The sequence below is a fragment of the Dromiciops gliroides genome, chromosome 1 (assembly GCF_019393635.1).
Source record: "Dromiciops gliroides isolate mDroGli1 chromosome 1, mDroGli1.pri, whole genome shotgun sequence".
NCBI classification, from domain to species: Eukaryota; Metazoa; Chordata; class Mammalia; order Microbiotheria; family Microbiotheriidae; genus Dromiciops; species Dromiciops gliroides.
Genome location: NC_057861.1, coordinates 512,065,555 through 512,092,564, shown reverse-complemented (window position 1 = coordinate 512,092,564; position 27,010 = coordinate 512,065,555). Strand labels below are relative to the sequence as shown.

The 27,010-nt window shown below is 33.9% G+C and overlaps 1 protein-coding gene across 1 annotated transcript in view; it reads left to right on the top strand.

Annotated features, from left to right (window-relative positions):
* LOC122750982 overlaps positions 1-26,377 on the top strand; it is a 35,395-nt gene extending 9,018 nt beyond the window's left edge. Inside the window, 4 exon segments of the mRNA XM_043997877.1 lie at positions 14,312-14,469; positions 25,759-25,885; positions 26,030-26,082; positions 26,084-26,377. Of these exon segments, the coding sequence (XP_043853812.1) occupies positions 14,312-14,469; positions 25,759-25,885; positions 26,030-26,082; positions 26,084-26,377 (632 nt within the window).
* The last annotated feature ends 633 nt before the right edge of the window (positions 26,378-27,010 follow it).

Here is a 27,010-nt window from a genome sequence, read left to right as displayed (position 1 = left end):
GCTAAGGGAAGAAAACATCACCAACAGTTGTAGATATAAGGCAACTAGTGTCCTTTCTTGTGTACTACAAATTTTTCTTCCATGTAATAAAAGTTCTTGACAAATAGTATTTAGTTCCACTTCATCTAGAATTTACATTGATTAGATAAGAAAATTAGACAGATAGAAAGATACCTTAAAGAATTAGTGTTTTACAATGTTTAAAGGACCAGCCTTAGACTCATTTTATAAGTTGAATCATGTTCTACTTCTGATATGTTCTATGTGACCATGAACAAGTCACTTGGCAACTCTCTAGAATAGAATATCATATATAAAATGATGATCTGCATAAATGAAGAAAATTTTCACTTAGGAGAGCAAAGATTTCACTGAAATTTTTTAAAAGTTATTTTAAGGAGGTAAAGTATAAACAAACTGCCAATCCCACCCTGATAAATTATCCAACATGTACTATAATTTAGTATTGTGTTAATTATATAAGTTGTTTTGGAAAAAAAAAAAGCACTGGACTAATAATCAGAACTTCCAGGTTCTAGTCATGATCTTTCCAGGCGTAGTCTTATAAAAATCATTTAAGTCATCAAGGTGTCTGTTTTCTTATAAACAAAATAGGGAAACTAGAGGAAAAACAATCTAGTCCCATTTAATGCCAGGTTTCAGATTGAGTAGTATTTTTAAATCAAATAATTACATGACAACGATTTATCCATCTCTATAGATTAACTTTTTCCTGGGTCTTCACAGTAGCAATTATTTCCCCCACCCCATATTTTGAGAGTTAAGGATATTATGCAGCTTCCAACCTCAACTTTCAATTACTTTGGCTTTCATGATTTTTTTGATAAATATTTATTGTCTTTAAAGCACATTTCCTTTCCTTGGCTTATTCTGTCAGTTTCATTTTATTCCTGATTTCATTATGTACAAAAGCTTTGCATCTTTACACACCTCATTAATATTCCACCATGAATTGACATTGAAGCTCATGATATTATAGCTGTAAATCCATTTGATGCATAAACACATTTAACAAGGACGTATTTAGCATGGATTATACTGGTATTTTACATTTGAGGTTCAGTCCTTTGTAGAAAATTTTAATTGTGGGAGTAATGAAAGAGGAATCTTGGGAAAAAAATTGGAGGTTATTTTATCCTGTATTTCTATATACACAAATACATGTGTAGGATATATATATATATATTTGTGTGTCTATGTATATATATATTTTTTTTCCTTTACCCTAATCAAAAATACTGTGAATCAAATTTAAGATTTTTCTATTTTGTCAGTATGTGTTTTAGTGAGTATTAAGAGTTTATTCCTAAGATAATTTCAAATCCGTGTGGTTGATTATGTGCCTAATGAATAAATTTTAATAAAAATAATCTTTCTTTGCATTTATTTAATAAAAATTAAATCAAATATATTTATTTTATAGAATATTGAATGTATCTTTAATAAAAAAAACTTGTTAAGATTTGGAGGGGATGATCAGAAAGCTACTTTAGATAATATTTTGATTAAGGAAGAGAGTGGAGACAAGACAATAGAATCACAGGAACTCACTTGAATTCTCCCAAATTCACCTCTATACATTTATAAAATAATACCTCAAAATGAATTCTAGAGCAACAGAACCCACAAAAGGACAGGACAAAACAAATCCTCAGCCTAAGACAACTTAAACATCTAAAGGAAATGCGTGCCTCACTGGGGTAAAGGAAGAGAGCAGTCCAGCATAGACAGTGTCCAGGCAAACTAGCAGAAAGCTATGTCCCAACAAGCCAAAAAGGAGCCCCTGAGCCTCAAATGCCAATAGCAAGGCCCTGTAGCTGTGGTGCAGGGAAGTGGGGAGACTACTAGTACAGGCCAGTAGCAAGGACCTATAGACCTTCCCAACAGGCCAGCAGGCAGACAATGTGCTCCAAAGACCCTGAATCCCCTATACAAGAAGCTTGGAAGAATGCCCCCTCAATGCCAGGATCAGAGCCCAATTTTTATTTAAATTTAAAAGTCATTAAATAAGTTGGAGAAATACCTAAAAGAAGTAACTGGCCATAGAAAGTTACCTATAGTGACAAGAAAGATCAAAACATAAATTCAGAAGGGAACAACACTATTAAATATCTATACCCAAAGCCTCAAAGAAAAAAAAATGAATTGGTCATAGACCTAAAAAGAATTCCTCTAAGAACATGTGAAAAATCAACAAGAGAAGCAGAAGAAAAATTGTGAAATAATGAAAGAGCAGTCATGATTACATGACTACATAAGAACCACCCAAAAATGGAAGAAAGATGTACAAAAATTAACTGAAGAAAATAAATCCTTAAATGATTCCCACATTCCCTTGAACATCTAGCATTTTCCTATTCTGTCATAGCAATCAATATGATAGGTAATCAGAGGTAGCTCAGATTTGTTTTAATTTTCATCATCTAATCAATAGCAATTTAAAGCATTCTATAAGACTACAAATCCCTTAATTTCTTCATCTGAAAACTGCTTGTTTATTGTCCTTTATCAATTGGGGAATGACTCCACTAGAGATGTTCAATTTGTTCCATTATACAAAATTCTCATTATTTCAGATGAGAAGTCCTTCTGTTCATAGGATGTTCAGGTAATGTCATCCTCTACTCATTCTTTGCTGATAATTATTGATAAAGGTTTTTAAACTTTGGAAAATAGGTTTTATTTTGTTTGTTATTTGTTTTAGGAGAAGGGAGAGGAATAGCTCTGAAGCCAAATTGCCTGCTAGACCTTGAATGTTTTGTTACAAAGATGTAGGATTGTTTTATATCATTTAACCCTAGGCTACCTGGTAAAATTGACATTGGCTAGGTTATGATAACCCCCTCTAAGTCCCAATTTCTCTTCCAATAACTATAATGAGAACATGCCCAAAGGATGGTGAGACTAGCTACAATTTAACTAAATGTTAGGAGAAAAAATAGGGATTCAGGTAGGGATACACAAAAAAGGAAGGCAATTTCTGTCACATAGCCTCAAGTCACAGAGATGTTGTTTTGAAAACTGATCTAGAAACTCTCTGGGTTGATATTGTTCAGTCTTTTCAATCATGTCTGATCATTAATAACATCTTTTGGGATTTTTTTGGTAAGGATGCTGGAGTGGTTTGCCATTTCCTTCTACAGTGGATCTAGTAGATCCATTTTTTCAGGTAATCTGAGTATAAGTGACTTGTCTGAAGTCATACAACTAAAAAGTGTCTGAGACTAGATTTGCATTCAAGAATACCCATTTCTAAGACCAGTGTTCTATCCACTGAGATACACCAGCTGTGTCTGTGAGTTGATGTAGCAAATAACAATTAAAGTATGAATCTTTTGGGAGGCAAACAAGTTTGTATGAGGGAGAGAAGCAAGGATGCCTACCCTGTCTGCTTCTACATTGTCTGAACACAACTGCTCTGAGATCTTAGTCTTCATCCTGTATCCTTGATAGATAATGTTGTAATTGATCTGAGTTAAAGAAAGTATTCATTCTTTATTGATCCCAAATCTGAGTCCACTCAAAATTAATTCTCCAAAGAATGGAGTGGTGAGCAATCTTGTTTTAATGAAAGATACATATCATATTTTGTAAGGCCTTATGACCTTTAATTTCTTTCAAAATACATTTCAAGTGAATTTCAATGTTTTCCAATCTTTATAATTGTTAACATACTCTTCTCCCCTTTAAATTACTTTGCACTGCTAAGTTTTTATTCATCTATAAACATATTATGCCTCCTTAAGCTTCTTTACAGGACAAAGACTGTTTCATTTTTTATCTTTGTATCTCCAATGCCTGGAACAGTTCAATGAATTTTGTAGGCACTTAAATGGTTATTTAGTTGAATTATTGATGTTAAATCTATTATATTTTTGTGGAGAAATAGATTTAGGATCAATGTTTACATAAATTCCTAACAATTAGCATCATCCCAAAGCAGGGAGGGAGGGAAGAAGTTTTGTGCTCCTCAAGATTATCAAGTGGAGTTGAATCTAAATTTTCATGATGCCAAGTTCACCAACCTATATCATGGAACTTCTCAGATAGAAAATTATTATAAAATAGAAAAGAATTATGTCGCTCTCTTTTTACTATTTTTTCCCAATGGAAAAATCTTCAGAAAGTCTGAAAGATATTTTATAGATCATAATGCATCATTTAAGTAAGCAAAGTTCCCACCTTCCCTACTGATATTACTAGACTGGTTGGAAAATTATTTCACTGAATGTGAACTCACTGAGGCTACTTAAGAATAAAAAAAATAATAAGTAAGCACTAGCTTTATTATGTTTATCAAATTCTAGCTTTAGAATTCACTTATAACGCTGGGGATCTTTTAGCAATTATGGATGCAAAAGGCATTTTTCAAATTTACATTTTCATAAGAAAAATCATCTAAACAAATCATATTATTTGTACAACTGCCTTAGAAAATGTGGATTTCCCAAATGAGCTATTAACCATAGATATTACCCATAAAAGCAATTTTGACTCTACAATCTATTTGTTATAATCCAAGGGCACTTTTAACCCAATTGAACAATTGGGCAAAAACTAAAGAAAAAAATGGAGTTTCATTTATTATATAGTAAAAGTACAAAAAAATAAGAGCCATAAAAAGCATCCCTGACCTTTAGCTCTGGTCTTCAAAGTAAGAGACATGTAAATTGAAGTAAGAGGAGAAAATCCTTCTTAACAATGCCTTTCTTTTGTGGGCACAGAGTAAAGCTGGAGAGTATAGGTTTGAAGATGTGTAACTTCTAATTTGAGACTTGGCCAGATAACCTTTCTTTTAAAAAAAAGTTTTATTGACATGTTTTATTAAATTACAGACATGTTAAGCCCACTTCATAAGAGTTCCTTTATAATAAACTAAAGCAATTAAGAAAAAGCAACCAAGCAGTGACCTTCTCTATGCAAAATTCTACATCTCCTCACCTCTATATTTTAAAGACCTTTTTACTTAACAAAAACCCACTATTTTTCTCCCTCTTACTCTTACTCCCATTAAAAAATAAAGAAAATTAGAAATCAATTCTTTGTAACAAATACTCATTGATGAGCAAAATTAATCCCCCTTTGGCTGATAAAAATATATTTAATGACCCTTTCAAGAGTTGTATAATATATTTTTTCCTTAGTAATCTAAAATCACAGATAGTCTTTGTGTTTTTTAGAGTACTTACAGCTTTTAAAGTTGCTTGCTTTTATATTATTTTTCTTATTATATTAATTGTTCTGGTTCTATTCATTTCATTCTTCATTAGTTTCTAAAAATTTTCAGAACTGTGCATTTTTATAATATTGATTTTATAATATATTTTCCTTTGGTTTCTGTCCACTTACTCTACCTCAGTTCATACAAATCTTTCCAAGTCTCTTCAAAATCAACTACTTTCTTATTTCTTACATCAAAATGGTATTCCATCACATTCCCATATACTATCATACATAAAATTCTTCAATTAATAGATATCTCTTTTCTTTTAAGTTTTTGTCACCAGTTAAAAAAGAACTGCTATAAGTGCTCCTTACACATATAGCATATATCAAAGAACAAGAAAATGTCTGTGGGGACATGGTCATGACCAGTGTTAGTAGTAGGGCATATACTCATAAAATCACAGCGATGGAAGATATCTTTAAGATAATCTAGTCTAAGCACATCATTCTGTAGAGAATAAAAAATGAATTATATAGAGGCAATGTGACTTGACTAAGGCTACACATGCATTACACAGCAAAGGCAGGATTCCACTGTGTGTCCTCTGCCTCTAAATATATGACTATTTCCACTACAGATGAGAAAAAAGAGGACTCAAACAGTAAAAAATCATTAGTGCCTAGTATGTGTCAGGCATGCTTTTGGTGCTAGTAATAAAATGACATAATATCAGTCTGTACCCTCAAAAAGATTACAATCTAAATGAGGATTTGCAAATATGTAGATATGTACATATAACTAGGGTAGGTTTGAAGTTCACCCCTTGAGGGAGTTTGTTTAGTCAAGAACTGAGGCAAAGTTGAAATTCCCTTTCCATAGTCACAATAAGGTTATGTTTTTAAGTTTTAAGTATTAATCCCCAAAGGAGAATAATGTGTTGTAGATTATTATATGATTTATGTCTTTCTCAATGAACACAAGAGATTTTTTAACTGTCATATTCAGAATCTCCATTGTACATTGATGAATGGGTTCAATACTTTATTTTGAGAAGATGTGATAAAAGTTAAACATTAAGTAATTATATTCTCTTATGGGGGCATAAAAAGCCAGAGGTGATGAATAAAGAACTTAATCCTCTCTTTAGAAAAGAAGAGTTGCCAGAGGGTGGAACCAAGATGTCAGAGGAGAGGCTGTGACTCCTGCAAGCTCCAGATAAACCAGTCCACTCACTTCCAAATAATGCCATTAAAAACAAAAACGAAAACAGAGCAGCCTAATGCACATAAGAACAAAGTGAGAATATTTTCCAGCCAAAGGGGGCAATTGGGACCTGCTGATCATACTGAGAGAGGAACTCAGCCCACAGCCCAGACCCAGCCAGGAACAGACAGTGCTTCCATCATCTTGGAGTCTTCAGCACCAGCTTCTTCTGAGGCTTGGCTCATGACCCATTGAGGGGGTTTAGTGATTGGCTGGCATTAAGTGGCTTCAGTCTCTTCTGGAGTTGTGGAAAAGCACCCTGGTTCTGAACCAGTGGACCAAATCAAATGGTGGCGGTTCAGTGGGGGAGGAGCATAAGCGTGTCAAGCTTCTGACCATAGAGAATCAGATTTCAATCAGACACCTGTTTCCTGGCTGAAATGAGTAGGCAAAAAAGACAGTGGACAAAGACAGCTTCTTTTGGGGAGGGGTAGACCAGAATACACCCTCAAAAGAAGATAATAAAAAAGTCAAAGCTCCAACATCCAAAGCTTCTAAAAAAGTATGAATTGGTCTCAGACCATGGAAGTGCTCAAAAGGGACTTTGAAGAGAAAGTAAGAGAGATAGAAGGAATATTTAGAGAAACAGAGGAAAGAATGGAAAGAGAAATGAGAGCAATGCAGAAGAGTCATGAGAAAAAAAGTTAACAGCTGGAAAAGCAAAATGGAAAAGAAGATACAAAAGCTCTCTGAAGAAAATAATTGCCTAAGAATTAGGATTGAACAAATGGAAGCTAGTGACATTATGAGAAACCAAGACACAGTAAAGAAAATCCAATTGAATAAAAAAAATAGGTGGTGATATGAAATATCTCCTTGGAAAAACAGCTGACCTGGAAAATAGATCTAGGAGAGATAATTTGAAAATCATTGGACTACCTGAAAGCCATCATCACAAAAAGAGTCTAGACATTATCTTCTGAGAAATAATCAGGGAATATTTCCCTGATATTCTAGAAGCAGAAGGCAAAATAGAAAATGAAACAATCCACGAATCATCTCCTGATAGAGATCCCAAAATGAAAACTTCCAGGAATATTATAGCCAAATTCCAGAGCTCCCAGGTCAAGGAGAAAATATTGCAAGAAGATAGAAAAAAAGTAATTGAAATACTATGGATAAAACAAGATCTAGCACCATCAACATTAAAGGACCAGAGGGCATGGAATATGATACTCCAGAGGGCAAAGTAACTTGGACTACAGACCAAAATCACCTACCCAGCAAAACTCTGTATAATCTTTCAGGGGAAAAAAGAGGACTTTTGGGCATTTGTGATGAAAGGACCTGAACTGAATAGAAAATTTGACTTTCAAATACAAGTCCCTAGAGAAGTATAAAAAGGTAAACAGGAAAAACAATCATGAGAGATATTAAAATATTAAACTGTTTACATTCCTACATGGGAAGATAATACTTCTAACTCATAAGATCTTTCTCAGTATTCCAGCAGCTGAAAGGAATATAGTTAGACAGAGGGCAGAGGTATGAATTGAATATGAAGTGATGATATCTGTAAATCATTTATTTTTTGTTTACCTTGTTTTGGGGGGGGGCAGGGAGGGTGGGGTGGCTTATGTCTGGAGCCGGATGTGGGCTCAGGGCCTCCTGGGTTCAGGGCTGGTGCTTTGTCCACTCTGTCACCTAGCTGACCCATGATGATATATTCAAAATAAAGTTAAGGGGTAAGAGGAATGCACTGGAAGAAAAAGAAAGGGAGAGGTGGAATGGGGAAAAGTAGCTTACATAAAAGAAATAAGAAAAGGCTTATAGAGTACTGGGGAAGATGGGCAAGGAGCAGAGGAGTGAGTGAGCCTTACTTTCATCAGAATTGGCTCAAAGAGGGAATATACACACTCAAGAGGGTAGAGCAATATGTCTTGCCCTATGGGAAAGTGGAAGATGAAGGGGATAAGGGAAGGGGGGTAGAGGCAATGGAAGGAATGGCAAATTGGGGGAGGGGTCAGTAAAAAGCAAAACACTTTCAAGGAGGTATAGGGTGAAGGAAGATAGAAAATAGAGTAGATATCAAGGGGAGGGGATAAGATGGAGGGTAATACATTTAACAATAGTAACTGTGAAAGAAATGATGAGCAGGATACTATCAGAAGGATGTATGAAAAATGCAAACCGTCAACAGAGATAGAACTGATGGTATCTGAATACAGATTGAAGTATGCTTTTCTTTGTTAGCTCTTCTTCCTTTCTTTCTTTCTATCTTTCTTTCTTTCTTTCTTTTTTTTTTTTGGTGAGGCAATGAGGGTTAAGTGACTTGCCCAGGGTCACACAGCTAGTAAGTGTTAAGTGTCTGAGGCCAGATTTGAACTCAGATCCTGCTGAATCCAGGGCTGATGCTCTATCCACTGCACTACCTAGTTGCCCCCTGTTAGCTCCTCTTTCTAAAGGTATTTAGTCTATTTTCTTTCACAACCTGACTAATGAGATGTTTTGAATAACTGTACATGCATGACTTATATTGAATTGCTGGATTACATAGGGAAGGATGAGGAAGTAGGGAAGAAGAAAAGTTAGAGCACAAAGTTTTATAAAATCAATGTGAAAAGTAATGATGATCAGGAGAAGTTCAGAGAAACCTGGAAGGACTTACAAGAACTTATGCTGACTGAGAAGAGCAGAATCAGGAGAACATTGTATACAATAACAGCAACATTTTGTGATGAACAATGGTGATCGACTTCTCTTTTTAGCAATGCAATGATCCAAAATAATTTCAAAGAACTTTGTAATAGAAATGTTATAATGTTATAAACATCCAGAAAAAAAATGTGGTTTATAAATGCAGATTGATTCATACTGTTTCTACTTTGGGGCTGTTTTTTTCCTTCTTTTTTGATGTTTTTCCCTTGTGCTCTGACTCTTCTTTCACAATGTGACTGATGCAGAAATATGTTTAATATTATTGCACATATATAACCTATATTATATTGCTTTCTGTCTTGTGGAGGAGGGAGGGAAGGGAGGGTGGAAGAAAAAATTGGAACTAACAATCCTATGAAAACAAATGTTGAAAACTCTCCTCATATGTTAAGTAGAAAATAATAAAATACTGAACAAAAAAGAGGAATTGCCAGTCCTGAAAACTCTTCCAATGTGAGTCTAAAGCTGATAATGGTAGAAGGTACCTTAAATATCCATAGCTCTGTACGAATTTATTTATTATTAGGTTTTTTTTGGTGAGGCAATTAGGGTTAAGTGACTAGCCCAGGGTCACACAGCTAGTAAGTGTTAAGTGTCTGAGGCCGGATTTGAACTCGGGTCCTCCTGAATCCAGGGCCGGTACTCTGTCCACTGCGCCACATAGCTGCCCCCAATTTATTTTTACTTACAAAAAAAATACAAGGTAACCTTGCTGGGAAAGACCATAGAAGTTTGGGTTGAGGATTGTGAGGGCATCATGCAGAAGGTGAGTCATAAAGGAAACCAAGGAGTGCAAGAGGTGAAGAGGAGGAAGAAGAGTGTCACAATCATGGTCTTTAAATGATGCAACAGCATAGAGAGGAAAACAAAGTGTAGGGAGTAAAGAATGGAAAACATTGACTTGAATCTGTGTGTAGTCAATCTATCAACTCACTAAGTTTCTTTTGAAAATCAGTTCCTATCTCTTACATGATTACCTCTATGCAGCCTCTTATTTCTTTCTAGCCTTAACATTCTCCTTAATTCCAGTCTCACAAATCCAGTTGTCTAAGGGATATCTTGAACTTGATGTTTTGTAAATATCTTAAATTCAACATGTACAAAACTGAATGCATTATTCTTCCCCTTAAATTTCCCCTCTTCTCATCTACCCTATTACTGTTGGAGGTACAATCATCCTCTCAGGCACCCAGGTTCCTATCCTAGGTATTATCCTGGCTGAAATGTTGAGACATTATAATGACCAAGCTGGACTAAAAAAAAAAATACACTAAGAAAAGACTCTTTGTAGATCTATGGGAGTATAGTTCTGAACATTGTGAAGTGGTGTTAAACTGAAATATAAATGATGGAAATTTAATTACACATACAGATCACTGTGTATTGAATATTAACTTGGAAAATCACATGCTAAAATTATCTATGTTTTATTTTATTTTTATTTATTTTGTTAAATATTTACCAATTACATTTTAATATGGTTCAAGCCATATTTAGGAATGTTTTGGACCACATACTCTAATGACATTGGAGCTTACATTCTAATACAGAATATAACAAGTGCCTATAAAATATATACACACAAATAGAGAGAAACAAGGTACCATGAAAGAGAAAACAATAGCAGTTTGGGGGTATTAGGAAAGATTCAGAAAATGGTGTCAGCTGTATCTTAAAGCGAGAGAGAGGTTCTTTGATCAAGGTAGAGATAATGAGGGAGAATGTTTCAGACATGGGGATTAAAAAATAAAGAGGAATAGAGGGAAGTCTATGTGTTCTTTGGTGCTCTCTTCTGTCATAGCAGAAATCATGGAAAACAGGATGTAAGTTGTTATGAATCAGTTTTTGAACATCTATAAATAATGTGGTTCTTAGAAATGTACACGTAGGACCAAGTAGACATACTTATGTAGGAGGCAAATCAAATTAAGCTTGATTAGAATTCCCCAAAATAGAAGAAACTTGCAACTAAATGGAAGGATGGGTTACAGTGTCTGATTGAAAAGGTAAAGAGATAAGTTGGTAGATTATATTTTATTAAATGTACAAAGTTGATGAGAAATATTATTTAATGGGATATCTGATTATCTTATACTGCAGAGAGTATAAGATTTCTCACAACACATTTTCTTTACCATTTAGTAAAGAAGGGTTATTTAAGAAACATTACTGGTTGCTAAATATGAAGAGGTAGAGGGGGCTGCTAGGTGGCACAGTGGATGAAACATCAGCCCTGGATTCAGGAGTCCCTGAGCTCAAATCTATCCTCAGACACTTCACACTTACTACCTGTGTGGCCTTGGGCAAGTCACTTAACCCTCATTGCATCACAAAAACAAAAAAATAAAATAAAATGAAGAGGTAGAGAAATACTATGAAGAATTTATTAGTACGTCCAATGACAGAGCCAAGATGCAATAAAGCACTCAGCTGAGCATTCCCATCATTCTCCTCCAAACAACTTTAAAGTAATGACTGAAATTGAATTCTGAAGTAGCAGAGAAATATTTGTAGTCCAAAACAACTTAGGAGGCTGGACCAAAACCCACATGTATGAAACATCACTGGTGAGACTGGGTAGTTGTTTCAGAAATCCAGACAAAGATTTAAATTAATAAGAATTTCTGTAGTGGTGGTGAACTCCTCCAGATGATATTTTACTGGTTACATCAAACCTGGGAAGACTGCAGAATTTGTTGGATGAAAGCTATAATTACTAGTATTGTCCCTCTTCATCCATACAAGAAAAACTTAATAGATGATGAATGTCCTTTTTTTCTAGATTATGGTAAGAATTTGTGGATAAAACACATTGCTCTGGTCCATCAGCAAGTACATCTTAGAAAGAGAGATGGACAACAATTTAAGCCTTAGGTACTGAATGGAAAAAAGAGGGAATGAGTATTTATCAATGTCTAATATTTAATATATTTTAGTATATTATTATGATACACATATTAATATACATTAAATATTTTATTTACTAGTCTCTAATATATGCAAGACATTGCTCTAAAAACTTTACAGATATCTCATTTGATCCTTACAACCAGCATGATGTGAACCAGTGCTATTTATTTTAGGTCTTTCAATTATAACCATGTTATAGATGAGGAAACTAAGGTAAACAGACATTGAGTGATTTGCCCAGGGTCACACAGCTAATAAGTGTCTGAGGTTAGATTTGAATTCAGGTTTTCCTGGCTCCAGAACAAATATTCTATCCACTCTGCCACCTAGGTACCTCTAAATGACAAAGTAAAAAAAAAAAAAAAGTCAAATACCGAAGAGAGGAAGATAAAAAATGTCTGCCTGAATGAAAGAAGGCACCACAACTTCTACATGCTTAATCTAGAGAAAGAAAAAACAAGCCAAACCAATCAACCAAACAAAAACCCTTTAAAATCCCTCCTGCTTTCCCCTTCTAAGACAACCTCTTGGAGATAAGGACAAGAAAAATATAAAAATGCATTCTCAAAAAAAATGCATTCTCAAGTGCTTTCGAGAGTATCTGAAAATTCTTTTATTTCATTAAAGTTTCAATTTGTAGTTATAAATATTATTTGTGCTATCATTCCAATATCATAGTATTTCTCCAACTGACCTTAAGAAAACTATAAAAGTAACTTAGTTCAAAGAAAATGAAAGGCTTCAATGGTGGTAGGCAATAAATAGTATTAACATACCTATCTTTTCTTCCTTACAGAGATTTGAATACACTTTCCTACAAATAAAAACAGCATCAGTGAGAAAAGTAAATACACATCAAGTACACTAACAGAGTAAACTCTAGTATAGTCAATGGAGAGTAACCTAGACACCTTGGTAGTTGAAAAATATTGCTCTTACAACTTCCAGTTAGATTTTAAAATCTGGCAATAAATTAAAAAGATAAACTATCTGCTAAAATCCAGGTGCTAGGTAGGATAAAGCAAAAACATAATTAAGTCCTATTAATTAGCAATCATTTCTGTGATGGATAATGCTCTACATAGGAAATGGGGAAGGAGGGAGGCAAGAGGCAGAAGGAATGCCATAGACACTTGAACCTAGTGATTGTGTGTAACTATAGTCTCTTTTATGTAACACAGTAATTGAGAGTTGTTCAGAAATGGGTTTCAGTTTACTGAGCTCCCTTTCATAGAAACATTTTCCCCCTCTCTTTAATGTTTTGTTCAACCTGTGACAATGCTTCAGGTTATTTACTAAATATTTCTTACTAGTATGTGTCTGGGAGAGCAGAAATCTGTCAAACATAGATACTTGTTACTTAAATGCCTGAAAGTGCATGTAATACCTTTATCATTTTAGTGAACAGACAAAAAGGGGCTCTGGAGAGCAATAGTGTTTAAAAGAGGTTGGGAAATGAATATGATTATTAAAAATGGGTATCATTAGAGAAATTAAAAACAAATAAACACTCAATTCAAAAATTAATGGATAGACAAAATGAGAAATCTTTTAGAAGGTATGGTGCTGCGTCAATATGAATTCTACATGAAAGGAATTCGCCCAGTTTATTTCATATAGCAGAAAGAAAGAATCAGGTGAACAACAGCATGATGTCAGGGGAATTTATCATATGTGGAAAAGGAATGGAAGTGGAAGGAATTGGCTGTGACTAGTATTTTATTTTTTTGTGAGGCAATTGGGGTTAAGTGACTTGCCCAGAGTCACACAGCTAGTAAGTGTTAAGTGTCTGAGGCCGGATTTGAACTCAGGTACTCCTGAATCCAGGACCGGTGCTTTATCCACTGCGCCATCTAGCTGCCCCTGTGACTAGTATTTTTAAAGAAAAATTAATGCTTTGCTTGAAACATATTCCAAATGAGTAAACTTTTAATAACAGAGAAGGATCACTTTCTTAAAGACTAGCAGAAAAATAAATACTGTTTTTAAGTAAGCATGCAAATAGGTAAACATGAAGTCACACATTCAGTTATGAATTTCTGTTAATTACTAACACTTTCTGCTTAATCATGAGGTGTTTTAGTTAAAGATTTAACAGATGGTTATGCTGCAATAGCTGTCATGGCTAAATAAAACAGTGATCCTTAATGGGGAAAAAAGGCAAGAAATACAGTTGTATCAATTCAAACACATGTTTAAGTAGGGAAAAGTGAACAATTACGTGATCTCTACTTGCTCAAGAAAAAAGTACATATTGAACCTCTTTCTCATGGCACATTTTGCATTCCACAGAACTTAACGGGACTTTCTACCTTAGGAGAACTTCAGACAATAGCCCAAAAGATAAAGCTCCAGGACTAAGAGTCTCTGCAACTGTCAAATCAATAATTATGCTACAGGTAACATGCAAGGCCCTGTGGCAGATGGTTACTGAAGGCAAGATTCCCGACGTATGTCCATAAGCCATTTTGTAAGAGATTACAGAAGTGGTTCAAAACCATATGGGGGCTGAAATGAGGAGGAAAGAAAAAGGGAAATGTGAAAAGATAAGGAAAGATCACAAAGAGACTGTGTGTGTTTGTGTGTTTATTGTCCATTTCTCTAGTGACAAAAATTAATAGGGAAAGTTTGGGCTGGTAGGCTATCTAAAATAGAGAGGAGGCATCCTTCTGGATGGTTTTCCATTACCTTCTTTTTGGGGGAAGGGCAGGACAATGAGGATTAAGTGACTTGCCCAGGGTCACACAGCTAGTGTCAAGTGTCTGAGGCTGGATTTGAAGTCAGGTCCTCCTGAATCCAGGTCCAGTGCTTTATCCACTGCACCATTTAGCTGCCCACCATTTCCTTCTGCAACTCATTTCACAGATGAGGAAACTGAAGTAAACAAGTTAAGTGATTTGCCCAGGGTGACACAACTAGTAAGCATCTAAATCCCAATTTGAACTTACATCTTTGAACTCAGTTTTGTCATCTGTAGAACAAGATGGAGAAGGAAATGGCAAACCCTTCTAGTATTTTTACCAAGAAAACCTTTAATGTGTTATTAAGCAACAGGCACAACTGAAATGACTTATCCACAACAAAACTCACATTCCCACTGAGCTTTATATTTTCCAGGCTAAATTTGCCTAATTTCTTCAACCAAAACTCATTTGACATGGATTCACAATAGTATTAGGTCCTTTCCAGACACTCTCTGGATAGAATCCACCTTAAACTCTGATGCCCAGAGTTGACTTGAAGAAGAAGTCTTATGAGGTCAGCGTGCAATGGGATTTATTTTTAGAAGCAATGTCTCTCTTAATGTAGTTCATGATTGCATTAGTAATTTTGTCTTCTACATCACATGTATATGCTACAATTCCTAGGTTCTTTTCAGAACAACTGCAGTCTAAGCATACCTACCCCATTATGTCATTATGAAGTTTATTTTTTAAAAGACAAATGCAAGACATTACATTTCTCATCAATGAATATCACCTTATAATATTCAGCCCTATGATCTAACCTGCCAATTTCATTTTGAATCCTGATTCTGCCATCTAGTATGTTAGCAATCCCTCCTAGCTTAGTGTCATCTGAAATTTTTATGTACATCTCATCTATACTGTTATTGCTTTAATATTAAAATATGTTACATAGCACAGAGTTAAGCAAGTATACTTAGGGTATTCCACTGGAGGATCGATTTCATGTTGATATTGAACTGTTTCATACTAATTTGAGGATATCTTCTTGGCTATATGTACAAAGAAATCAGATTAAAGACTTAGTGATATGCACTGGGTTGCAACAACTTCTTTTTGGAACCAAGAATAGGATCAGTAGCAATTGGACAAAGTACACCATTGCAGAGCCCTAACTTCTGTCATTTTCCCAGCAATGAAATACATTCTCATGATCAGCATTTGAGTCCCTTGCCATCATTACTTTGCTTTGTAGGCTTGTATAACTTTGTGAATTCTGTCATAAATCATTTGTTCTTTGCCAATGATTTCCAAGCAACTGAAACATAGAAGGTTGACTCAATACAGGGAGCTTTAAATATGTTGTGGCATACTGCCTTGTAACATCTAGCTCCTTAGGCATAACATACAGTTTTCAATTCTGTATTAATTTTCACCAAACCTTCAGCATTGTGTGGCTTTCTGGGCAGGATATCTGTGTTCAAATTGGTAATCCATGGCCAGTATAACATGCTGATTTTATAGCTGACTTTTGCTGCCATCTCTCTTTGGCAATTGATGTTTAAATTGACACAGGTTAGAATATGTAAGTGGATTATTATCAGTCCAAACTAAAAGACAACAGTTTTCATAAGGCCTTATTGTACTAAGTTTCCACATTGGACTAAAGAAGAACTGAGTTCCTTAGTCTGAATTCATCAATAGCAGTCAACTTCAAAGGCAATAACTGCAGTTATGAAAGGGGCAATGCTTTTTCCTGTTGCTCAAACTTGTTTTAAATGTATTTGTTTCTAGTGACAATTTTATCTATCTCTGCATCCATCCATCCATCCATCTATCTATCTATCTATCTATCTATCTATCTATCTATCTATCTATCTATCTATCCATGTATCTATTTGTTTGTTTTGTCATGAGATCTCTGAGTAAAGGACAAAATATTTATTTGGATTTACATAAGCCTAAACTCACTCACATGTGAAACAGGTGACAAATTTTTTGAGAGATTGCTCCCATCTGTCCACTGGTTTCTTTCTAAAAGGTTTTACTTGTCTTAAGACAACACTTCTAGTTCTACTTCTGTGCTTCTTTGATCATATATGCTTGTGAGATTAATCAATAATGTAGCAGTAGCAGTATCATTTGTATCCAATTTGTGATCAAGACTGACAAAACCTTGGAAAGATTTCCTCTCTCAAAAATCCTTTGGATGTGGCTGATTTGAGTGCCTCTATTGTCTATGTCTCAATTGTTATACCTATACAGATATTTGACCTTCTTACTTAACAAAAGATTTACAAAATAGGTACTTGTCAGTTGAAGGTATGAGATGATTTATCTCTAGTCAATCCAACCAATATTCATTACTCTTTCCTCATGTTCTTCCAGAGTCTTTCCCAATAAAATGATGTTATCAAGATACACAGTACTTACAATTATTTTTTATCGTTGACTCCTTTTCTAATCTTTGAAGCAAATCAGTTACTTCTCAGAAGCCTTGAGAAATGTGCTCAAAATTGGAGAGTTACATTGGGAAGATGAAATCCTTATCCTTTGATTTTGAAACCATAAGAATTAGGTAATGGATATAGTACACTCACCAAAGGCCTTTTCATTAAAAAAAAAAAAACAGTTAAAGATGAAAAGGGCAGAGAAGGAGATTCTTAGCAAAGGAAGCAATTCATATTCATTGTCAAAGTGAATGGGAAATTGTCATTGATAGGGATGAGTATTTTGAATATCTAATTGAATGGGCAGAAAAACTATTTTTATAACACATGTTGCTAAATTACATGTAGAAAAAAACATTTTCAGGTAGGATTTAGACAGTAAGAACAAAAGAATGAACTATGGTTTAGACTGGAAAACTTCTGTGTGGGTGGGGACAGTTTAATGTAATACAGAGGGGAAGAAAGCTATTTTTATTAAACACTGGAGAAATACGATTGTATACATTTTCAAGTGCACCAAAGAGATATTGCTTTATTAGAGACTTTAAAATTAAGCACGATGTCTTCCTCTTCTAATTTGCATATAAATGTTTTATAAAGAAACTAAAACTAAGAAAAAGAAATATGAAATCATAAACATTTGGAAATTGAGGTGCCATTTGAAAATGATGATTAGTTTAATAGTGGAAATTTGGGAATCTATGGCCTTTTATTAAGAATGTTACTGTGAGTCAGGAGGCTTATGTTTGAGCCACTGAGTGTATCATAAAGGAAAGCATTAAGAGAGAAAGAGAAATATGAGAGCAATTGAAGAAACAGAGGGACTGAAAAACTGCTCTATTAATGAACTTACAGAAGCAAAAAACTGAAAAGAGTTCAGTTGAGTGACTGTGGGTCTTGGTGAATTGAAATAATTATCAAGGAGCTTCAGTTACAGTAATTGTCTTTCCACATAAAGTTTTTGAAAGGCAAAACTTTTCATAAGGGCTTATTACACTATGTTTCTACTTTTGATTCAAAAAGGAAAAAAAAATAGAGCAGCTTCTTGTAGCTGCCTTGGAATTCTCATGAGGAGATTAAGCAGCTTCATCATGACTTATAGAGAATATCTATTTGCATTAAAGGTTAATACTTTATAAACAAACTATTAGGTTGATGATTAATTAAGGGAAAAAATTTAAAGGCTATGTTCAAATAGAGAGGAAAAGGTAATTTCCTGCTTGAAGAGTGGTAAGGATCAATTATTAAATAAAAGCACTTTTTGGTGATGCAGATGTTCCCAAATGGATCCATAGCATTAAATCCTTCAGTCTAGAATTTTAAGTTTTCACTACTCACATGAGTTTTCTTCCCTAATGTGTTTCCATTCCAGCTTCTGATAAGTTGTGCACATTCATTGTCATAGCTATTAAGTTCATTGTGAAGAGAGTATGATATGGCTTTTTATTTGTATTATGAGCTATGTTATTTTGTATGCAATTGATTTAATGTCAGTAACTATAATATTACCATTCCTTTCAAATATTTTACAATAAAATTGCATTGTTATTTTAATTTAATACATTTCTCCCAGTATGACTGCTTGTTCCCATTTCAATAAGAAATCCCATGTAATAAATACTATTTTAAAGAAAAGGAAATTAAAGAGGGAGGAAATATGATAAGTAAAACCAATCAATTGAAAAAATATCTGAAAACACATATAATTTTCCTCATCCTAGTACTTTCCTACCTTAACAAATGTGAGTGTGTGTGTTTGTGTGTCTATGTTCTGATACCTTTTCTTTGGGGTCATGGTTATTATTTTCATTTGAAAGTTCACTTTTTAATTTTTTTTGTTATTGTTCTTTTAATTTGTACTATAATCATTGTACATATTATTTTCTTATCTCTGCATGTTTCATTCTCATATCAGTTTCTTAGTCTTCTTCATATCTATCATTTCTTACAGCAGGTAATATTCCCTTATGTTCACATACCACAGTGTGTTTAGGCATTCTCTAATCAATGGACAAATATTTATTTTCAGTACTTTATGACCATAAAAAGGAATGCTATAAACATTTTTATATATATGGGCACTTATTTATTGTCAATTTCCTCCTTTGGGTAAATTCCAAGTAGTGAAATCTCTGGGTCAAGTAAAATCCATATGTTAGTAACTTTATTTGTAAAACTTTATTTTTTTTCCAAAATGGTTTACTGATTCATAGCTCTATCAATAATTAACTGATGTCCTTGTCTTCCCACAAGATATCTAACACTGACTATTTCCCTTTTTTTTCTTGGCAAGGTAGAACATATAACCATCAAGGATAGGCATTAAAATTCCCAGGTACACGTGTTGGTGGTGGTTTTTAGTAGGATCTCTTTAATAACTAGCAATATCACCTGATGGTTAAAATAGAATTTAAAGTTAGAAAGTGTTATTGACATCATTTAGCTCTCATCCCACATTTTAAATGAAGACACTGAGAAACCAAAAGGGGAATGTTCTGTTATTGCTGTTTATCAGTTTTTTTCAGTTATGTCCAAGTCCTCATGGCCCATTTTGACTTTCTCTTTGCAAAGATATTGGAGTAGTTTGCTATTTCCTTCAGTTCATTTTACAGATGAGGAAACTGCCAAAAATAGGGTTAAGTGACTTGTCTGGGGTCACACAACCTGTAGGTGTCTGCAGCTAGATTTGAACTCAGGAAAATGATCCCACAATTTATAGAAGAAGACACTAAGGTATCAGTATAGGAGAATATTTTGACTATGGTCAAACATATAGCAAGTAACAGACCTTGGTGCAAGAAGGGAAAATATCCTAAATGAGTGATATGAATGTGTACAATGAATTGGCATTTAAAACATTATCCTCCTATGTTACCTACACAACTCCATGAGATAAGGAGTTTTGCCTGACCTTAGTATGTCTCTAATGCCCTGGAAGTGTTCTGCATGTAGAAGATGCTGAATAAATGTTTTGTTAATTAAAAAAAAATACTGGAATTCACAAATAGTTATAATGGAAGGAAAGCTAAATTCACCTAATAGGAACTAAATGTCCTGTTTAACACTAATGTCATACAAGCAATTTGACAAAAATTGATGTTTCCTCACAAATATTTTGTAACATAATATGTAGATTTGCATGTCTAGCATACTTATGAGGGATATTGAGGACATCTGTAGATGTGCTTTTTAAAATATTTTATTTTATTCAAGTCATGCAATGTAAAATTTTCATTATTTTTATTTTTCACTAGCATATATTTTTCATTTATTGGCTTCCTAGCCTTTTTCAAGAATAAATTCAATTTTTTGTCTGTAATTGTTTGATACTTAAAAAAAAAAACCTTGTAATCACATACTAATTTCATGACTTACCTAATAATAGCTCACATTTATATAGTGCTTTGGATTTGGCAAAGTGCTTTCCTCAAAACAATCCAGTAAGGTGGGTGGTATTGCCATTTCATAGAAGCCTAATCTGAGTCAGGGAGTGGGAGGAATAAAACAACTAATCCAAAGTCACATAGATAATAAAAGAGAAACTAGTGTTCAAAAATACATAATAGATGCTTAATAAATGTGTGAGTTTGGGGTGTTTTTTACCTGACTGACCCAGTACTTTTGCTCCCAAATTCCATATATTTTGTAAAACATTTTGCCTTTTAATGTGCTGTTCATTTTTCTTTGGTTTTCTCTTACCTGCTACCACATTTTATTCTCTGCTTTTGTCTCTCTGTCTCTGTCTCTCTCTGTGTGTATCTAATTCCGTAAAAGTATTTACTTATTGTCAATGGAAAGGAGTATACATATTTATTATGTTTGTATATTGCCTTTACAAAAACTGACCAATTCCTAAAACTTAAAATATTCATCAAATACAGAAAATCAGAAATACCAAATGTATCATTTTAGGACCATAAATCAAAATCATAATTAATGAGGGACATTTGAAAATAAGATGTAAAATTTAATGAGAGACTAAATCTGAAAGAATTCTTGAGTCAGAGAACAAATCAGAAACAGTAGAAAATTATATCATTAAAAAAAATGGATTGCAGCTAAAGCAGTCCTGAGGAAGGTAAAATCATCTATAAAGCTTCCATTAACAAAAAAGGATAAATAACTGCTCAATAAATTATCAAACACCTTTAAAAAACATACAAATCAGGGGGCAGCTAGGTGGAGCAGTGGATAAAGCACTGGCCCTGGATTCAGGAGGAGCTGAGTTCAAATCCAGCCTCAGCCATTTGACCCATATTAGCTGTGTGACACTTTAAGCTTCATTGCCCTGAAAAACAAAACAAAACAAAACAAAAACAAAAACAAACAAAAAATAAAACAAAACCCTAAAAAGCATACAAATCAAATAAAAACAACTATACCGAATGTGAAAATTCTATCAAAAAAGATATTTTAAAAACTAAAAACAACAATTTAAAACATCATATTAAACTTTTGAATTAGTTTGGAGGGTTTTTGGATGAAAAATAAGAGAGGAAAACCTATTAACCATATTCACAGATGAAAAAAGAAAGGGAAATCCATAATTTATGAAAAGGAAATTAAAAAAAAGTATCTCTTCTGCCCAATTACATGACAAAAAATAACAACAACAAAAAGATAAATACTTTACATATGTGAGAAGAGCCAATGTAACATAATAATAGGAAGCAATCACAGGTCAGATCACCCATTTGCCCCCATCCCCTCACTACATACAATTCAATTCTTGGGTAAAAGGGGCCTCAGTAATTTCACTATATCTCATTACAACAACGCAGTGAAATCGGTATTATTATTTCTATTTTACGGAAACTGAGGAAATATGAGGAAACTGAGGCACAGGAACAATAACTTACTTGCCCAGGGTTACAAGCTAATAAGTGTCTGAGGAATAATTTGAACTCAGGCCTTCCTGATTCCAAGTCCTATACTTTGGATATAGCACCACATAGCTGACTCTATAAAAGCAAGAATAACATAGCCAGAACAACTGATAATAATCATTTTTAGGAAAAATATACTTTATTTGAAATAAAAGACTTTTCCACATTCCTGATTCAAAGAATAGCTGAGTCAGAATTATGAAATATAAACATAATGGCCAAGAGAAATAGAATATAAAGTTGAATATAATTGAAAAATTGGAAGGGAATTTATAAGAATCATATACTTTTATTCTAATAAAGGGTTTTGGAGGATAAACAAGGGTCCCTTCAGAAAATGTCATCAGGCATCATAGAAGGAGACAAATAAAATAGGGGGCCTAGTAGTAGTGTTATTATGCTGTGATGGTTTTGAAAGAAAAAAGGAAAATAAGGAGGTGAAAAGATATGCTGGGGAGAAAGAGAACAAGAAGAAATACTGTTATGCAAGTAAAATTCTACACAAACACAAAATGGGTAAGGTGAACACGAATCACTTGAACTCATTTCTGTTTCAATTAATCAAAGGATGGCATGGCATATGTACGGAGTTTGTTTTAGAAATTCTTTCAATTCTCATTGTCAAAGGATATAAAAAGACAGTTTTCAGAAGAAGAAATCAAAGCTATGTGAAAATGAGGAGAGGTTATTCTGAGACTTCAGAATTCAAATAACTCTGACCTGAGAAGTTCCAACCATAAGTAGTGCTAGACATTTAATTTACATACCTACACACATACACACATACATATATTAAAGTTATCTAAAATCAATTGTAAATCCTCTAAAAAGTCTATATATTAATGATAATACTAGGGTTATTAGATTTCTTGATTTAAAAGATCAATAATGAATAGAAGCCAAGAACTCCATAGTTCCATAGCACCTGTGAGTATACCTCTGACATAATCACCAATCCCCATCATGGTGCAAGATCATATGTATCAAAGAAGCTAAAAGTTATATGCCTCCTATATACAACCTATTATACAATCTGAACTAAAACCAAGAATCATCCTCTTCTGTCAATGACTCAGTATATTCCCTAGGTCAACAGTTCAAACTTCTCCCTCCCTGGCAGCCTCAACATAGGAGTGATAAAAATTCTTGCCTTTCTAAAGGCATGGGCTGAGGGGCTATTCCCATTTTATTCAAGGTTTTTTTCAGTGATAAAAAGTCTTTCTATCTTTAATCCAGGGACTCAATATTGCTAGCAAGTTAGCTAAAGGTTACCATGTCTTTCAGATGAATACACATTTCTACTTTTTGCTGCATTAGTTTGGTTTCTGCAAAATCTTGTGTGTTTTTTTAATTCAGTGCAATGAAGATTATCCATTCTATATCCATAATACAGTAAATATGTTTTTGGACATACATTTTTCCATCATCCAAAAATCAGGTAAAATTTCCATGCTCCCTAACTTGCTCATATTCTTAACTTTTGTATCCAAATCATTTACCCAATTTTATCTTACCTTGGTATAGTATGTGAGATGTTAGTCTGTCTAGGTTCTGCCAAACTGATTTTCATTTTTCCAAGCAATTTTTGTCAAAAGGTGAGTTTCCAAATCTTCAATCTTTTTTGTTTATCAAACACTAGATTATTATGGCATTTACATTGTGTACGTATCTACATTGCATTGGGTACCCAATCAATTCCACTGACATTTCCCTCTACAACAGTTACAGATAGTTTTGATGATTACCACATTGTAATGCTATTTGAGATCTAGTACTGTTATGCTACTTTCCCTTAATTTATTTTTCATTGATTCCCATATATTCTTCCCCTTTTGTTCATCCAAATAAATTTTGTTATTATTTGTTCTAGCTCTACAAAATACTTTTCAGTAGTTTGATTGGTAGTCACTGAATAAGTAAAATTATTTAGCATAGAATTGTCATTTTTATTATATTTATGCAGCAATACTCTTTCCAATTATTTAGAAATGACTTTATTTGTGTTAAAGTGTTTTATAATTGTGTTCCTAAAACTCCAAGGTTTGTTTTTGCAGGTAGAGTTCCAAGTATTTTTTATTGTCTACATTTATTTTAAAAGGAATTTCCTTTTTCTATCTCTTGCTACTGGGTCTTATTGGTGATATACAGAAATGCTAAGTATTTGTGTGGGTTTATTTTATATCCTTCAAATTTACTGAAGTTGTTAATTATTGCAACGATTTTGTCTTTGTTTTTGTTTTGTTTTGTTTTTTAGTTGATACACTAGGGTTCTCTTAGAATACCATTATATCATCTGCATTTCTTTTTCCCCTGATCTCTAGAAATAGACCTAGTAGCAGTAGCTGAGTCAAAGTATGTAGACAGTTGAATAAGTCTTCAGACATAATTCCATATTGCTTTCCAAAATGGTTGATTGGTTCACAATTCCACCAACATTGAATTGGTGTTCTAATTTTTCCATATCTCCTATAACATTGGCAATTTTCCCCTTCAATTATTTTAGTCAATCTGGTAGGTGTAAAATGTTGTCTTAAGGGTCTTTTAATTTGCATTTCTCTGACTAATAATGATTTAGAGCATTTTTTCATGACTATAAATTATTTTGATTTTTTTTTACCTAAAAAATGCCTGTTAATACTCTTTGACCATCTATCAATTGGGAAATGATGCATATTACTATAGATTTTGCAAAGCTCTTTGTATATCTCAAAAACTGTCTATACATTTTCTTTGCCCAGTTTTCTACTTTCATTCTGATCTTGGCTATATTTGTTTTCTTTGCACAAACACTTTTTGATTTTGTGTAATCAAAATTTTCCATTTTATACCACACTGATCTCTGTCTCTTTTTTATTCACAAATGGTTTGCCTATCCATAAGTCTGATAATAGTTTATATGTTCTTCAAATTTTCTTGTAATATCTCTCTTTAAATCTAAGTCATGTATCTATTCTGAACTTAGCTTGGTAAATATTGATCTATAAGATATTGATCTATTCCCAATTACAGCCATACTGCTTCCAGTTTTCCCGACAATTTTTACCAACTAATGAATTCTTATCCTAAAATCTTAAGTCTTTATACTGGCAACATACAAATTTACTATATTTATTGGCTGCTGTAAATTATATTTCTACTCCATTCCAATGATCCATCTTTCTATTTCTTAGCCAGTGCCACATAGGTTTTATAATTACTGCCTCATAGTTTAAGATCTAATACTACTATACTTCCTCCCTCCACATTTTTATTAGTTCCTTTGATATTCTTGATATTTTGTTATACCAAATGAGTTCTGTTATTTTTTTATAATTTGGTAAGTTGGGGAGATAACTTAATTGGGGTAGCAATGAATATATAGATCATTTTGGGTAAAATAATAATTTTATGGGGGCAGCTAGGTGGCACAGTGGATAAAGCACTGGCCCTGGCTCAGGAGGACCTGAGTTCAGATCTGGCGTCAGACACTTGACACTTACTAGCTGTGTGACCCTGGGCAAGTCACTTAACCCTCATTGCCTTGCCAAAAAAATAATAATAATAATAATAATAATTTTATTATATTGGCCCTTCCTACTCATGAACAATTAATATTTCTCTAAATCTACTTTTATTTCTATAATTATTTTTCAAATTTTGCTTATATAATTCTTCTGTTTAGCAGGTGTACTCTTAGGTATTTTATACCATATAAAGTTATTTTAAATTATTTTAAGAATAACTTTTTGGCCTTTTCCTGGTTGGGCCAGTCTTTGGGACGGTGCCAGCATGGGACCAAGGAGCTATTGGTGAAGCTCTACTGGTTCCTGGACCATAGAACCACCTCGACTTTCAACAAGGCTGTTTAAGCAGATAAAGTACCGGCTCTGGATTCAGGAGGACCTGAGTTCAAATGTGCTGGCAGACACTTGACACTTAACTAGCTGTGAGACTCTGGGCAAGTCACTTAACCCTCACTTACTGGCAAAAAAATTAAATTAAATTAAATTACAAAAAGGCTGTTCATGAGCTGGACCATCCAGCCCCACCTGTTGCTGTCCTGGAATGATCAGGAAGATGAAGCTGGCTGGCAGGGAAAACAAGACAGCTGTGGTTGTTGGAACCATGAAGGATGTCTCCAGGCTGAAGGTGTGTGCTCTTCCTGTTACTAGCAATGCCCGGAATTGCATCCTCAAGGCTGGTGGGAAGACCCTCATCTTTGACCAGTTGACCATGAGCTCACCCAAGGGCAAGGGCACTGTTCTGCTGTCTGGTTTCCAGAAGGGTCGCAAGGGGTACAGGCATTTTGGGAAGGCACCCAGCACTTCCCACAGCCACACCAAACCATATGTCTGATGCAAGGGCCAAAAAGTTAGAGTGTGCCAGGGGCCACCAGGCCAGCTGAGGCTACCAAAACTAATTCTCCTAGTCCTTGTTACATTAAAGATCTTTGGATGACAACAACAACAACAACAACAACAAAAAGACTAACTTTGTGGGAATAAGTTATTTTTACTAATATAAATGCCCAAATCAACTATAAAGGACATGTGAAGGAAGATGCTTTCTGCATCCAGAGAGATGACAAAAAGAATTAGCTATGCAATGATTTTACACAAAATATATGTACATAATGTACATATGCATATATATGCATATACACATGTATACATATGTATTCATATGTGCATGTGTGTATATATACACATATTTGTGTCTAATGGTAGGCATCTCTAGGGTGAGCATGGGAAGGGAAAAAAAAGGGAAAAATGAAATTTCCATGATAATTATTATATATTTGACAGGAACAGTAAGTTATACATAATGGACTTGCAGTTTCATCTGCAAAAATATTTTAATTATATAATGAAAATGCTTGGTTTGTTCCATAAATCACACACGCACATAATCAATAAGGGAAATTCATCTATTATCTTCTTTCTTCCTTTATTCTTTTTGTTATTTAGATATCTTAACCATATTCTTGTT